The sequence below is a fragment of the Solanum tuberosum genome, unplaced genomic scaffold (genome assembly GCF_000226075.1).
Source record: "Solanum tuberosum cultivar DM 1-3 516 R44 unplaced genomic scaffold, SolTub_3.0 scf00464, whole genome shotgun sequence".
Classification (NCBI taxonomy): domain Eukaryota; kingdom Viridiplantae; phylum Streptophyta; class Magnoliopsida; order Solanales; family Solanaceae; genus Solanum; species Solanum tuberosum.
The window spans coordinates 338,964-355,187 of NW_006239400.1; the positions used below are offsets into that span (position 1 = coordinate 338,964).

General features: G+C 34.2%; 1 protein-coding gene across 1 annotated transcript; it reads left to right on the forward strand.

Annotated features, from left to right (window-relative positions):
- Positions 1 to 364: 364 nt before the first annotated feature.
- Positions 365 to 12,537, forward strand: LOC102579512 (serine/threonine-protein phosphatase PP2A catalytic subunit). Its single transcript, XM_006364095.2, has 11 exons — positions 365 to 744; positions 2,380 to 2,436; positions 3,670 to 3,753; positions 4,481 to 4,552; positions 5,083 to 5,154; positions 5,330 to 5,370; positions 6,426 to 6,492; positions 11,223 to 11,414; positions 11,515 to 11,604; positions 11,687 to 11,794; positions 11,971 to 12,537. The coding sequence occupies exons 1-11, from the start codon at positions 673 to 675 to the stop codon at positions 12,034 to 12,036; spliced, it is 921 nt and encodes a 306-aa protein (XP_006364157.1). The 5' UTR covers positions 365 to 672; the 3' UTR covers positions 12,037 to 12,537.
- The last annotated feature ends 3,687 nt before the right edge of the window (positions 12,538 to 16,224 follow it).

Consider the following 16,224-nt stretch of genomic DNA (forward strand, 5'->3'; position numbering starts at 1 on the left):
AGCATTTTTAAAAAAAGATTAGTCAAACACAATTTGCTTATAAAAAATCATTTTTTAAATGAATTAGCCAAACACAAATTGTTTTTTTCTCAAAAGCACTTTTCTAAAAAATTATTTTAAAAAAAGTGTTTGTGAAAATAAACAGTTTTTAGCAGCAATGTCAAACATGCTCTTAAGTGGAGATATCAAATAATACCTACCTATTAGTATTAATGAAAAAGAAAATGACAAAAATATCCCCAAATATATTTTTTGATGGGAATAAAAATGAAATATTCACATTTGACAAATTTATAAAAAATAAAAATATTTAAGATTTTTTTTTTTTACACCCCACTCTCCCACCTTCCCACCTCCAAGCAGAAGAGGCTTGAGAACAAGACAAAAGCAAAAGAGTAGGTTTTTTCCTATTTCACCCTTTCCTCCCTTTGGTTTCACCACCACCACTCGCTCACTCACTCACTTCTCTTCCTTTCTTTCTCTCTCTGTGCGGAGCTGAGAGAAAATCAAAAGCGAATCAAACCTCCATTTTGATTTCTTCCCCCTTTTTATGCTGTGAACAAAATCTAGGGTTTCTGCTGTGGAGTGTGGAGTGTGAAGAAAGTTTCCTCATCGCCGTTGTCTGTTTCTTGGAGTTACCTCTGGACCCACAAGTAGTAGAATAAGATCACCATGGATTCGGTAGGAAATCTTGATGAACAAATTGGTCTGCTTATGCAGTGCAAACCCTTGTCCGAGCAGGCGGTACGATTTCTTTTCCTTTTTTTTGGGTTCGGATCTGGATGTGTATTTTCCCTTAAATTTCGTGCCATTTTTCTTGATTCAATTCTAGATTGAGGATTTATCTGGTCGAAATTTTTTGGTTTTATTCCAAGTTTATGTGAATCAGATCCATGTGTTCTTCATTATTTAGATGGTTTGAAGAAGGGAAACTAACATATATGTGTTATTTGATTTCAAGACTTTGAAATATTTTCAGTTTCTTGTCAGTTTTGGATGTAGGGAAAACATAGAAAAGTTCATTTTAGTGTTCTTTAGTATCATTTTCTCATGAAATACACTTGATTCTCATATTTCCTATTAATTGTCCTCAAGAAGGGAAACACATGTGTTGCTCGATTTCATTTTGAAATATTTCCAGATAATTCTGTTATAGGTTTATCTAAAAGATTCGCAATATAACTAGGAAGACGTTTTTTTTTTCAGTTTAGATGTAGGAAAACCATGGAAAAGTTTATTTTATTGTTCTTTAGTATCATTTTTCTATGAATTGTAGTGAGGCAGACAATCATTTTTTACTTTTAGTTGTCCTCATTTCCCTTTTCTACAGAATTCCAAGATCCTATGAAAAAATAGTGAAGTATTAATCTTTTTAAGTTGAAAACTTGAACTGTTTTCTACAAGTGAGGGATAGCCTAGTGGAGAAGACCTCCACTTCCAACCTTGGGATTTGTGTACCGAGGGAGCAAAGAGTGAAAGGGCTACTGATGACTCCTGAGGGGGAATGGGTGTAACCACTTTAAAAGAAAAAAGAACTTGAATTTGTTAATGACACTTAGTATAATGAATGGATTCCTGTCTTCCTTCATGAGCTCGTAGTTTTTTGGTTACTCTGGGAATTCAGATTATGGTGGGGTTCAAAAGAGATGGAAATGGTGCTGTCATATAAAATCTGTGACTTCAATCAAATTGAATGTGGCATCATATATACTTTTGACCCTTTTTTGCTCCTTGGTCACTTGCTGACTTCCTAGTGCTCTCGAATTCTTAGAAGCGTATTTCAGAAATTTGTTCCCTTCTGATTGTATAATCAATCTTTTACTAATCTGTACTGGACAATCTGGTCTTTTTATGGTGGTGTCATCTCTCTTCCTTCATGAGCTTGTAATTGACTTTGCTAATTCCTTAATAATAGTTGTTAGAAATGGAATCCATGAAAGGAATGGTAATGGCTTATTGCAGATTTTTACATAGGTTTCCCCATCCTCCTCTGAGAAAAGAAAGCAAAAACAGAATGGAATCACTTTTTCCAGTGAAATAGGATTCGAAGAGCTTTCATGATCATTCACATGAATTTCAGTAGGCCAGAAGGTAGTTAGCAGAAGCTACCGTTTTGAGTATGCTAGATTGTGGCGTTTATTGCAGAAGCTTGTATACTGGGAAAGAGATGGACATTAAGCTTATAATAAAGAAAGTATTTATCAATACTTTGGGTCTTCTACTGAAGTTGTTTTATTTTGAGCTTATGCATCTGAGCTTATGTTAAGCTCTTATTTAATGGCTTGCTTCATGTGGCTCCTTTATTATGGTGCACGTGTTTTATTCCCCCTCTTGTATTAGTAATGAAAGAATTGGCTGATAAAGGTGCTTGCTGTGTAGGTAAGAGGACTGTGTGAGAAAGCGAAGGAGATTCTAGTGCAAGAGAGTAATGTGCAGGTACGATACCTCTATGGTTGGTTATGTTTTCTCGCCTCTTCTTTTCTGTTGAAGATATTATTTATTTCCTTCCATTCTGGGAGGGCAGGTAGAGAGTTGGACCTGGTCACGACTTCATTTGTACGAAATACTTCATTTTGATCTGATTTAAACTTATAAAGACAATAAACTATTTACTTCAGTTACCCCAGACTTTGTCTAGTGGTAAGAGCATACCATGTGATGTTGGGGTTTAGGGGGCACAGCATGGGTTCGGATCTTGCCGCAGACAAAAGCGTAGTATTTAAGTGGAGAAGCGTAGAGGGATAGAGGGACAATCACATTATTCACCAAGCTTTGAAGCTGCACTACTAGCCCTTAGGTATATCTCAAGTATGTGGTCAAGATTTCAGCTTATTTTGTACTTGCTACAGTACTCATACGTTAATACGAAAGTCTAAACAATTTTTTACTCTGTCATGTCCCTAAAAGTTGACGCGTCCTTTCTCTTTGGTATATTGTAAAAAGCTGACCTAAGTGGCAATTCTTTTCCCTCCAAACCAGGCCAATATTGTATTAATTTGATGTGGCATCTTTCCCACTAATATCTTTACTTTTCACAATTCAAATCCTTATAATAGACATTTCTCCATCAATATCAATCTAATGATTTTCTTTTTCCCACAAGGAGTTATGAATGTAAGATGTTTTTCGAGCTAGTTTTTTTCCTATTAATGTTTGGGTAGTAAATTCAGGACATCCCTTTCTTTTGTAAATCAATAATGTCTCGCTGGTGAACATGTACCTCAACTGATCTAGCGAGCAACCTGTTCACACGCACTGGTTGCCAAGGTAGTCCTGTTCTCTAGCAGATAGGCTCACACCAATAGTCATAGCCGGGGATTCAAACCTGGGATTTTAGGTTGTTCTTCCATGCCACAACCACTAGGTCATCCCCATGAGGTCTCGATTTAGAACATCTACTATGAGAAGGTAGTGCAAGACTCAAACTGATTCAGTTTATGATAGCCTGTATTGAATCTCCCCTTTATTTTATCAACTCATACAGAGAGCATGTGAAGTAATTTTATTTTATTTTATGACAGAATATGTTAATTAATTGGAATACTGTTTAGCGACTTTCAGAGCTTTTGCATCACTTTTTACTTTGAACATGTTGCATGTGAATGTTTCCAACCTCGTGGGTGGATTGATTATTGGAGTACTGATTAGTTTTCCACTTCCCTTTTGCAGCCTGTGAAAAGCCCTGTGACGATATGTGGTGATATTCATGGGCAGTTCCATGATCTTGCTGAGCTTTTTCGAATTGGTGGGAAGGTATCAGTTCTTTTTATGCCTTGCTTTCTACTTTACAGATTTGTTCTTGCCGGAAGATGAGACTAGGGGACATGCCAGGGCAAGAAGAATTGTGTAATTGTCTTTTATCATAGTCATACGTGGTGGCAATTAACGTTTTCATAATATGTTAGTCATTTGGTTACTCCTCTGGTTGGGGAGAAGACTTCCTATCTTCTTCAGGAAGGAGGAGAATTTGTTTAATATGCTATTATTAGAAGCTATATGCAATGCTGCATATAATGTTCTCTAAGTGATGAACTCTAGTTTTGTTGCTGTGTTAATAATCTGAAAGTGAACTCAGTACAATCTAGATCTAAGCCGTTTCACTAACTCAAGAGAGCTAAGATGTATCTTCTTTTCATTGCGATGGAGCAAACCAAAACCAAAACCAATACGCTATGAAAGAAAAATGAACAGAAGAAATCTTCAGAAATGGTGCATGATATGAATAATTCTTCAGAAATGGTCTATGGTATGGTTAGTCACTTTATTACAAGCTCCGAGGACTCTTATATTGTTAAGGACATGAGCTACATAATGCATGTTCCTATGGGTAATAATGTGGCTTTTGTCACAATTAATGTGATAATTGAATTGTTAACTTTTTCATTTGTTACTTGAAAACAAGTAGTTCTAACATTTCCATGGAAGTGATTGTCATCAGATTTGATCTTCTTACATATCCTAATTTTTGTTTTATTGGCAGTGTCCCGACACTAATTATTTATTCATGGGAGATTATGTGGATCGTGGATACTATTCTGTCGAAACAGTTTCGGTGAGATTTTAGCTCCTCTACCTCTAAAAACAAGTTGATGCAGTAATGATATATCAGTTGTTTATGACAAAATCATGTAATACTTGTAACCTTTCCCATCTTCCGAATGCATCTCTTTTGTTCTTCTCATGTTACAGTACACCTTTTCAGGACAGTACCCTTTTACATTTGATCTCTTAAACTTGGAGAAATATCTTCTCTGCTTCGCTATCTGAAGTGTTCAAAGCTTTTCATTTTCTATGATAGTCACTTATGAAAAATTGAAACCTTAAAAAAAGTTCACTTATGAAAATTGTCATTGGCTGCTTTGACTTATTCGATATCATGGGGCACTGTTGAATTTACAATTTGGTATGCTGGAATGTATGAAGTCCGAAACCATAAGTGTAACAGCGTTACATGCATAAGAAGAGTTGTTCACTATTGTACTGGAAGATCTTTTCACTAATGAGATGGGCTTACTGTTGTGTAGCTGTTGCTAGTGATGGTCTCATTTTGACTATATACTCATTTGGTTTTCACGTTTCCAGCTTTTGGTGGCTCTCAAAGTTCGCTATCCTCAACGAATTACAATCCTAAGGGGAAATCATGAGAGTCGTCAGGTATACTTCATTCTTGAATTAAATTTTTCCCTCTCTCTCTAAGTTTTACATAAACCACATTAAATGGATCCCTTCATTCATTGAGTTAAAAGTATTTATTCATTTGGTCCAGTATGATTTTTAATCTTGCTTAGATTCGGATGGTGAATACTGATTGTGGCTCTGTCTCATGCAGATTACTCAGGTTTATGGGTTTTATGATGAATGCCTTCGAAAGTAAGCCTCCTAATTTTTACTTCTTGTAAGTTACATTATGTCATTGTTTTCTGTTCTTTGGCCTTGGGTGAACGGGGAGAGGTGGGTTTGGATATCTGGATTAAACAAATTCCTTGATTTGGTATTTCACAGTTAAGGCATGCTGTTTATATGCTAGTTTTCCACAATGTGTGTAGCTAGGTTCTGGAGATACACATATTGGTGGTACTTCCTTAAGATATATTCAACATTTTTGTCATTTGAACTTCTTGAAAGTTGTAGTCTCTAGAGTTGCTTTAAGGGCTAGTGCCTGCATATGATGCAACTTATCATCTGAACATAGAGAGTCAATATGAGTTTAGAAGGTAAAAGTTTATGTCTCAAATACTCTATGATAGTGATGGATTAAGTTTGTAACTCAGAGCAATATTCCCTCTTTACCAGTAAAGCTGATCCAGGTGGATAGTATAGAAATCGAGAATGACAAAAATATTATCATTGGAGTTATTGGGATATGCGCTTAAAGTAATTGTTGAAATGTGCAGAAGTGGGTCAGCTAGATGAAGGTATGTTCAATGGAGATCATAAATGGAGCAATATTTGTCTTACTAATTAGAGTTCTCGGAAAGAGGAATCATTCTATTTTTGGAGTTACTTATACTAGGACAAAACCTTGAAAGTCATTTCACAAGCTTTTGGGTCCTATTGACATTAGTGGCACAAGCTGTGTGATGTACTGTCGTTCATGAAAGAAGTGTTAGAAGTCAATGATGTAGCATTTGTTGATGTTCATGAATTTATATAATTTTTAAAATAGAGCTCCCAAGTCTTAAACCTTACTATTTATCACTCAAGTAAAAAAGCAGAGCAACTATTGAAACTTGCAACTTAGAATTTAATTTATTTCAAAAGGAAAAGGTTAGAATGCTTTTGACTTTATTATTTTCCATTAGTAGCTCATCTAATTCATCTTAGAATATCACCAAACTTGCAACTATGGATGCTTTTCTGACTCATCATATTGTTAGGTTTATAGCAATTAATGTTTGGTGATTTTCTGTATTTGCATTTTACAGATATGGTAATGCCAATGTGTGGAAGACTTTCACAGATCTGTTTGACTACTTTCCTCTGACTGCTTTGGTTAGTATGATATCTTTTTAACTGCCTTTAGTGGATTACTTACATGTTATGCAAATAGTTTCTTCCTTCTTTTTTGATTGATTTTGATTCGAAACACATATCTCTGTCTCTTAAATTTATTCTCTTTAGATGTTTATTGCTGATGTTATTGAAGTCCTTTCCTTTTGATGATATGATACGATCTTCCTTTTTGCTTATTGCGCTGATTCATTATGTTTGACAATGGACCCTAAAATGTTTTGAGATTCTGAATTAAGAGAGCTCTTTATGCTTAGGAAATATATTGAATATCCAATAAATTGCGTTAAGTAGACTTGCCTGGAAGACATTTGCAAAACCCAAAATCAAACTTGGAACTTGATGGTGGTTTGAAGTGTTCTCTATCATTTTGAAGAAGTGATTTAAAGAGTTGGCAAACTAAATCACTCATTTTCACTTAGAAGCTTTATCAAATTGCTTTTTTTGCTAACTTGATTTCATTGGATTTAGAATAAAATATGTGCATCAGGATAACCTTTTTTCAATGATACAATTTGGATAATTTTCTGGTCATAATTTATAACAGTAATCCTGGTATGATTATGGTTGGTGAACGTAAAAATTCTTGTTGCTATTTTTTTCTGGAACTTGGTAACTTTGTATTATATCACATACCGATGCATGAGTTGTACCTTATATACAAGTGTACTCCCAATTTCACTTCTCTATGATTAAATTGAGTCTAGAACATCAATAAACAGAGATAGTGTCATTTGAGTATAGCTGATTATACCAAAAACCTAAAAAAAGAATGCAGTTAAGTTTAACTTTCTACACATTGTTCACTATGCTCTCAAAAATCTCGAATTTCTCTCTTTCCAGATAGCCCACCATATAACACTAGGGATAATTATCGATCTACTTTTGTCTTTTGCATGCACCCTTTCTCCCTCCCAGCTCATTAAGGCCCCGGTCACTTCCCTAGGCATGGTCCAAGGAATGCCTTTCAGGCTGATAAATATTCTCCATAATTTTGGGTGTATTTGCAATGTAAAAATAGATGGTTGACAGTCTATTTGTTTCACTACATGGAAACACCTGGAGCACAAGGTTATCTTCCTCTTCATGACATTGTCTTGTGTAAGGACTGCTTCCTTAGCCATTAACCAAACAAAGCATGAAACTTTGTGAGGTATCCTACTCTTCCATATTTGTTTGCTGGTTTGTTTAAAAATTCAGCAACTCATGATCTCCCAGTCATTCAACTGTCTTCTGAAAGTGAAATTCCATCCCAGTGGGGACCATAGCTTTGCTATGGTACTTTGTTGGGACAAAAGTATTTCCATGTTACCTTTCTCATGCCAATTATCCTTCCAATATCTGGTCTTTCTTCCAGCCAAGACTTTTATCTTTGAGTTGCTTTTAATTTCATTGCGCAGACTCCTGATGGATCTCTAGAGGCTAACCCCATAAGGATTGGTCACTTCTTTAGTAATCTAGTTGTTCTCTTCATCATATTTGACTCCAATCACCTTCCTCCATAACATCTGGTTATTATTTGAATACTTTCATAACCATTTAATACTTGGGGCCTTGCTTTGAATTTGTAGATTCTTTATGCCCATCCCTCCATTCTTTTTACCTGTCATCACTTCCTTTCATTTTACCAAGTGAACTTTTCTTCTCCTTGTTACCCTGCCACAAGAATTTCCTCTTGATGCTATCCAACCTCTTATTGACCCCTGCTAGAATAGGTAAAAGGGACATCATATAGGTTGGTCAAGCATCAAGTATTGAGTTGATAAGGGTCAGTCTACCCCCCATGGATAAATACTATGTCTTCCACTTGGCTAGTTTCTCCTCACACTTCTCAATCACACTGTTCCATATTTCTATGGACTTAGAATTGGCTCTCAAAGGCATTCCCAAGTAAGTAGTTGGTAGTGCTCCTATTTCACTTCTCAGGAATAAAAAGCTAACCATCTCGTATTGTTCACCTCCTTGATAGGATACAGCACTCTCTTTCCCATACCTTCAAACAAGACTAGAATTATCCTTAGGTATTTAAGAAGTACCTCCTCAGCATCACAAAATATCAAAGTGTCATCTGCATATTGCAAGTGTGTAACTTCTAGTCTCTCAGTACCTTCTCTAGCCACCTCAAAGCCCCTTAACCACTCTCTCATGTTTGTTGTCTTTATCATGTTATTTAGGCCCTCCATAGTGATCAAGAGCAAAAAGGGGGAGAAGGGGTCACCTTGTCTCAGTCCTCTCTGAGTTTGGAAGAATCCTGCAGGATCTCACCATTGATGAGAATTGAGAAGCCAATTGTTGAGATACAAAACTTTACCCAATTCAGCCACTTCTGCCCAAAACCCATCATATCCAGCATCTTCACTAGGTATTTCCAGCTAACATGATCATATGCCTTTTCTATATCCAGCTTAGCTTACAGTGTACCCCATGTTTCTTTTGTTTGTTTCTTGAGTCAATAACTTCATTTGCAACCAAAACTGCATCCATTATCTGTCTCCCTTTAATAAAAGTCATTTGTTATGAATCTATCAACTTGTCTACCACCCTTTTTTGCCTCAGTCAAGACTTTAGAGATCAGTCTGTATACACTACTAATTAGGCAAATTGGCCTAAAATCTCTCAACTCCTTGGCACCTTTCTTTTTGGGGTACAAGGGCCATAAATGTTGCATTGAAACTCTTCTCATATACTTCTTGCTCATAAAAGTTTTGAAAAGTGTCCATAATGTCTTGCTTTACCACATCTTAACATGTAATGAAGAACTCCATAGTAAAGCTATCTGGACCTGCTGGTTTATCAATTGCGCACAACTTTAAGCACCTCAGAACTTCACTTTCCTCAAAATTACTTTGAAGAATCTGTCTTTCTTCTTCTGTTATAACAGGGCATTACACATATTGATACATGGGTCTCCACTGAGTAGTTTCTATATACAACCTAGTGTAGTAATTAATAATTCTCTCTCTACTTCTATTTGGCTCTTGAGTCACTTTTCCTGTATGACAAGCTGGTCAATGTTGTTATATCTTTTGTGTGCATTTGCAGTCTTGTGAAAGAATTTTAGTATTCTTATCACCTTCTTTCAGCCAAAGAGCCCTTGATTTTTGCCTCTAGGAGATTTCCTCCTTGATCAACTCATACTTCAGCAACAACTCAGATTTTAATGCAGATTCCTCAATAGTGTGAGTTCAGTCCTCCATATCAGCATCTAAGTCAGCCATCTATTCCATCAGTCTCTTCCTCTGAATGATCAAGTTTCCTTCTTCTCCCTTCCTCCATTCTCTAAGTTTGCTCTTCAAAACTTTTAGTTTGCATGCCAGTCTAAAGTCAAGTTTCCTAGTAAAGTTGAAGGATGACCACCAATCCCTAACTCTATCAATAAAACCCTCGTATTTGAACCATTAGTTCTCAAATTTGAAATAGCTCTTGTTCCTTTCCCAAGATCCCCAAAGTAAAGCTTATAGGTGTATGATCAGTGCTCAGACTCGGTAGAGGATTCGTTTTAGATTTTGAAAATTGTCAATGCTCTGTTTTTCTATTTTTGTCTTTTTCAATCTAAGAAACTATTTCAGCAAAGTTAAATATTTTTCAGGATTAAACAAGTCTTCTTTAATTAATTAGAGATTACATGAATCAACAAAATTTTAGTAACACCAGCAAGTATTAAAAGAAATAATAAAAGCAAAAAAACTTGATGAAAAGAAAGGAAAGGACGAGAGGAGGAAGAAAGAGAGCAAGTAGTACTTTTGCTAGTTTTTAGCTTTTGTTTCTCTTCAATGCTTTGCTGAAGCAAAAGAGAATATTTATAGGAAAAAGGCACCAATGAAAGTAAGAATACTTTTCCTCAAAAGTGCCTATCAAATGCCAACACTTTCTCTTCTTTGCTATTCTTTTCAATTAATTGAAGCTTCTTCAATACACCATTTTTATGGCTTCCCAAACACATTTTGAAATAAATAATAACTATTTGCCAAAAATCCCCACATATTTCAAAAGAATTTATAGGAAGAAGAGTAGCTTACTAAATTTGCATGTAGCCAATAAAGTCTGAAATGAATGGGGGATGGCTCACGTAAAAAAAGAAAGATAAACTACCGATATAGTCCTTTTTTGGCCATATGGAAAAGGCACACAAATTGTAACATTTAGTACAACATCATCAAAGCATGAAGCTATAAAATGGAAAGCCTTAAATTGACATAAACAACCTCCAATTCAATGACAATTCTAATAAGCACACATGTTGACCATGAGGTGTGTTCTTATTACCACTTATATATTAGTAGATACAAGGAAACAAGTGTTAGACCCTAATGTCTTGTTTTAAGCGTATTGTCAAAGTTCAAACAAACAATATTACTGTTGGTTGGATTGTTACATATGGTAGCAGAGCTGCTCTTTGCGCAACCTTGAGTGATGGCATGGAGTTCCTAAATGGTGTGTATGTGATACTCTAGGCAAATTCCACATAAGCAATGCACCAAAAAGATGTTGGATATATTAGGAAGCAAGCCTCTGACCTTGGTGATTCTTTTCAAAGCCTGTGTGGATTACCGGATATTACTTTCCTGGATGATTTCAGAAAACTGGAAAATATGCTTAAAGTCATCTTCTGATTTAGTTTTTGAATGCATTTTCTGATTTGCTAATATTGTTGACTGTTGCCTTTGGCACGTAATTCGAGTCTTAATGGGTTCGTTGGGGATATTTTGAAGGTTGAGTCAGAGATATTTTGCCTCCATGGTGGTTTGTCTCCGACTATCGAAACTCTTGATGATATACGCAATTTTGATCGGGTCCAAGAAGTTCCACATGAGGGGGCCATGTGTGATCTTCTATGGTCTGATCCTGATGATCGTTGTGGTTGGGGTATCTCCCCAAGGGGTGCTGGATATACATTTGGCCAGGTAACTTGCATATTCATTCTCTTTTGATGTATATGAATAGTTTGTATTTGTTCCTGTCAGCATATGAAGCTTCGTTATCTTGCTAATTGAATTACAACAGGATATTTCTGAGCAATTTAACCACACCAACAACTTGAATCTAATTGCTAGAGCACACCAGCTGGTTATGGAGGGATTCAATTGGGCCCATGTAATTATTCCTTAAAATCCTTCTTTCTTTATGTGCAAGTTTTATCCAAGAGAAAGATTCATGAGTGATGCTCTCATTGCAGGATCAAAAGGTGGTTACCATCTTTAGTGCACCTAATTATTGTTACCGCTGTGGTAATATGGCTTCCATCTTGGAAGTGGATGATGCCAAGGACCGTACATTCATTCAGGTCTCTGCTCTTTTCTTTTCTTTTCCTTTTTTGTTGGTCTTTCTTTCCTTATCCTGGTACAAATTTCTTTTGTCAAGGCCAGACAAGTAATTTTGCTAATTAGTGTACTGTATTAATGTGTGTTCTGTAATAAAATTGCAATTTGTTCATGAAGTCTAAAAATAATTCTTTTGCAGTTTGAACCAGCTCCCAGGAGAGGGGAGCCAGATGTAACCCGAAGAACACCCGATTACTTCCTATGATGCAAGTGGGCAAATCTATTGATTTCTGTGCAGAAGGTCCTGTTAACTGCTTCATATGTTGTGAGCCTCTTACGAGCTTATAGTTCTTCTGCTACAATGGTGTGAGCGAATGGTATGGAATGAAGCATGTAAATCAGGCATGTGATACTTCTTTCTTTCCATTGTTGAAACCTCATTAAGATGCTGTGAAGAGATGGTGAAACCAGTGACAGTTAGGGTGCATGCATCATTTTTCCGCGAACATTGTTCAACTCTTTTTTCCCTTTGATCCTATATTCTTTTTTTTCTTTCTGTTAGTAGTAGAAAGGACAATGATCTGCTTACTCGATACATTTTGTCCCTTTACAAGGACAATCACTATCGTCTAAGCTCCGTAGAGGTAAACGATAATCATTTTTACACCTTTCAATGAGTGTTCGTGTAATTTTCTATTAGGTCAAGACTCTATTTTGATTTCTTAAAGGGGTTTTATTCAAGTCTGACGGATATTTTTAGCTCAAATTTTATAGTTGAGTTTAAAACTCAAATGTATTTCGCGGCAAATCCATATCTGATAAATTGCTTCTGTTTACTGCATCAAAAACTTATAAATATTATTTGAAACTTTGTAATGGTTCTTTATTCTTACAAAGGATAAGTGTGTGGGAATTTACTGTTGTTGACAAATGGGCGGGTCAAAATGGGTCACATTAATTGTCGGGTCAGTATGGATGGCAATGGGGCGGTGTGGGGTGGGGGCAGTGCAGATTGAGCTTAACCTGCAGAATTTTTAATCAGCCCCACCCCACAACTCTTTTCATTTCCAACCTGCCCCGCCCTGCATAGACCTGTCCTGCATAATTTTGTTAATATTTTTTTTTTTCTAGTTAAGTTTTTTTTTCTTTTATAATATATAATTAAAATTAGTTTTTTTCTAAGTTTGATACTAAAAATAAAATTCATAAAAATAATATTTTTTTTCATTAGGTTGCAATAATTTAATAGGATAGTGACTTAAAATCTATTTTTTAGAGGTTAATTGGGGAACATGTAAGAAATTGTATTTTTTTTTTATTGAACTATTTTCATTTATTATTTTGAATATTTTAGTAGCTTTAATGAATTATCTCAATAACTAATGCTCTATCATTCTTTTAACATGTAAAAAGTTAATTAAGTTCGATCCACATAAAATCACATATACCCACAACCTGTCCCGTCCCGCATTAATTTTTTAAAAATCCAATTCTACCTGCCCCGCACAACCTTAAATTCGTCCTGCCCCCGCATAGACTTAAATCCACCCCGCTCCATTGCCACTCTACGGGGTCAAGTTTTGGTTAATGCAGAGTAGTAAGTTTATTTTAAATTAATCCTTGAAGGTTCATTTCTCTCTCTATCACTAACTAGTAAACTTCTTCGGACTTTAAAAGTTCATTTCTCTCTCTATCACTAACTAGCAAACTTATCTATGTTTCACCCAATCATAAGAAAGAAAACTAAATTCGAAAAAAGAGATTAAAATAATTATTGTAAAAATAAAATGAAAATCAATCTCCGTAATTGATATTAAACTTTGAAGGCAAAACTAAATTTGAAAAAAGAGATTAAAATAATTACTGTAAAAATAAAATGAAAATCAATCTATATTAAACTTTGAAGGCTAATAAGACATGAAGATTAAGAATATTAGTGTAAATTGAAAATACTTTATACTTTTAAATATTTTTTTTGGCAATGAATGTAGACAATTATGAACTTTTTGTATTTTTCTTCCAACAAATATTTTAAAGAGAAATTTTGTCAAAAAATATTTTAAAGAGAAATATAAAAGAAAAAAAAGACAAAAATATTAAAAAATAAAATATAAATTTTAGCCAGAGAAGTTGACGCTCCACTTCTGTATTGCCGGCAAGTACGTAGACAATATATATAAATATAAATCCCTGCAAGTTAACAACCCCAACTAAAATAAATTTTTGGCTTACCTCTTCACAAGGGCGGAGCTAAGCGGGGATTTAGGGGGTTTGGGTGGGGGGTATGGGTTCGGCGCAGGGGCGGCTCAACGTAGTTGGGGGTCTAAAGCGAAATTTCAATTCGAGGCCTAAAATATAAACAAACTTCGTATACACATTTATTCAAATTTTATTCTATAAGTAATAAGTTGACAAATTTTGAATTTGAGGCCTAAAATATAAACAAACTTCGTATACACATTTATTCAAATTTTATTCTATAAGTAATAAGTTGACAAATTTTGAATAAAGATAAGAGTTAGAACCATATAATCTCATGAAGTTGATAACTTGGTATACCCCTTTTAATATGCTTGTTGTATGCTTGAAGCTAAAATTTAAAAACAAATAAAAAAGAATTTGTATTTCACTTTGTTCAACACTTTTCATTATTAATTCTTATTTTTAACAAAGTACAAAAGATGTTAAAGTGGGTAAAATAATATATATTTAAAATATTATACTTTTAATCATAAATAATCAATTTTTTCTATAAAATTTTTAACACATAATTAATTTATTCTTGATAAAAAAATTTAACACATAATTAATCAAATAAATATATATGTATATTAACTTGTGAATCCCCTAACAAAATTAATTGATGGCTCGGTGGTAAGGAATGAGTTATGAAAATGCTTTTCGCGCTAGAGTTGTGGGTTTGAACTCCACTATCAACTAAGTTTCTTTTTTTTTTTTAAAAAGAAGTATGCTTTGCAATATTTTTCTCATCTGTCCTAAAACTTAGAACCCCTAAACTCTTAATTCTGGATCCACCTCTACCTCTTCGTATCAAACAACTTCATATTCAGTAGCCTTCTGTAAGATTATGGTAATATAGATATATGTTAGAAATCAAGGATAATTTTTCAAAAAAAAAAAGAAGACGAAGAACTATTGTTCAATCACAATAAAATAACTAATATTAGAAGAATAACACTTAATTAAGAAAATAAATCATTTTTTAGATTCTTTAATGTGAAATTTATTGATTTTTATTTTCGTTAATCCCACAATTTTTTATTAGTGTAACCCCTAAAATAATTTATAGTTTTATACATTGAGACACTGTAAGCTTTGGGTTGTGGATTGCCCATATGAACCGACCCAATCCGATTGGATCCAATCCAACCCAAGATTTTTTTTTTCTAAATAAAAAAAAAAGATACATACTAATTCAAAAAGGGGTGGGAACTGTTCCAACGTTAATATGCTCTCCTTTTTAAATCAAGTTTATTTCTTTTTACTTTTTAGATTAGTGAAGACAGAAAAAAACAAGAAAAACAGCAAAAACTCAAAAGAGAATAAGAAAATCTTCTTAGATTAAAGACACACAACAAAAAGAACATTTAGTTTGTGAAACACTATCTTTGTTTCCTAGTCATTCAAAGAAGGATTTGGAGCAATTCATCCAGTTCGTGAATTTCATTCCGCTGCAACAATCAAAGGCACACAAATCTTGTACCAAATGTTGTTTAAATTCTTTCATTGGTATCAGAGCCATCGTTAATTACTCAACGATTATGTAGTATTCGTTGAAATTATGTATTGATTGTGTTCTATATATATATATATATAAATCTTGTGTCAAGAATATTTATATGAAGATCTGTATTTTTTTTTTTGAAACTATGGTTAAGTAGAACTCATATGTTAAAAGAAAAAAAATTGAATTTGATTGTAAATCTAAGAACATACGTTCGATTCTTCAATTTAGTATTCTGACGACGAAGTGTTTTTATTTTTATTTTTTGTTGGGAAGACAATCAAAGATGATCAGTTTTTTTCGTTTTGGATAGAGAATAAAGTTTTTTTCTCTATTGTGGATGAAGCGTTTTCTTCTGTTTGTTTTTTTTAAAATCTAAATATAAGATGAAAAGTTGAATAAGATTAGAGTTGTAAAGGAAAAGGAGTGTTATGGATTTTAAATGACTTGTACTATTTTTCGTCTTTTGTACGTTCTTTGTTGGAAAAAGTCATATAAAAAGTAAGAAAAAAAATATTAAATACAATGTCCTTTTAGAATAAGGAGACTAGTACTATGGAGAGAAAATGATCAAAATGGTCCTTGATGTATTGGGGTTGCTTTATTTTGGTCCTCAATATATTCTAGGTGATTGAAATAGTCCTTCATGTATGACAAAATGTGTTCAATTTAGTCTTTTACCCTAAACTTAACATTTTACCCCCAAAA

Bases quoted from the DNA above. Each gene is read 5' to 3' on its own strand.
- LOC102579512 (XM_006364095.2), top strand. From the start codon at position 673: ATGGATTCGGTAGGAAATCTTGATGAACAAATTGGTCTGCTTATGCAG. The intron at 2,437-3,669 runs GTACGATACCTC...TCCCTTTTGCAG, and splicing joins TGCAAGAGAGTAATGTGCAG to CCTGTGAAAAGCCCTGTGAC. The intron at 4,553-5,082 runs GTGAGATTTTAG...TCACGTTTCCAG, and splicing joins ATTCTGTCGAAACAGTTTCG to CTTTTGGTGGCTCTCAAAGT.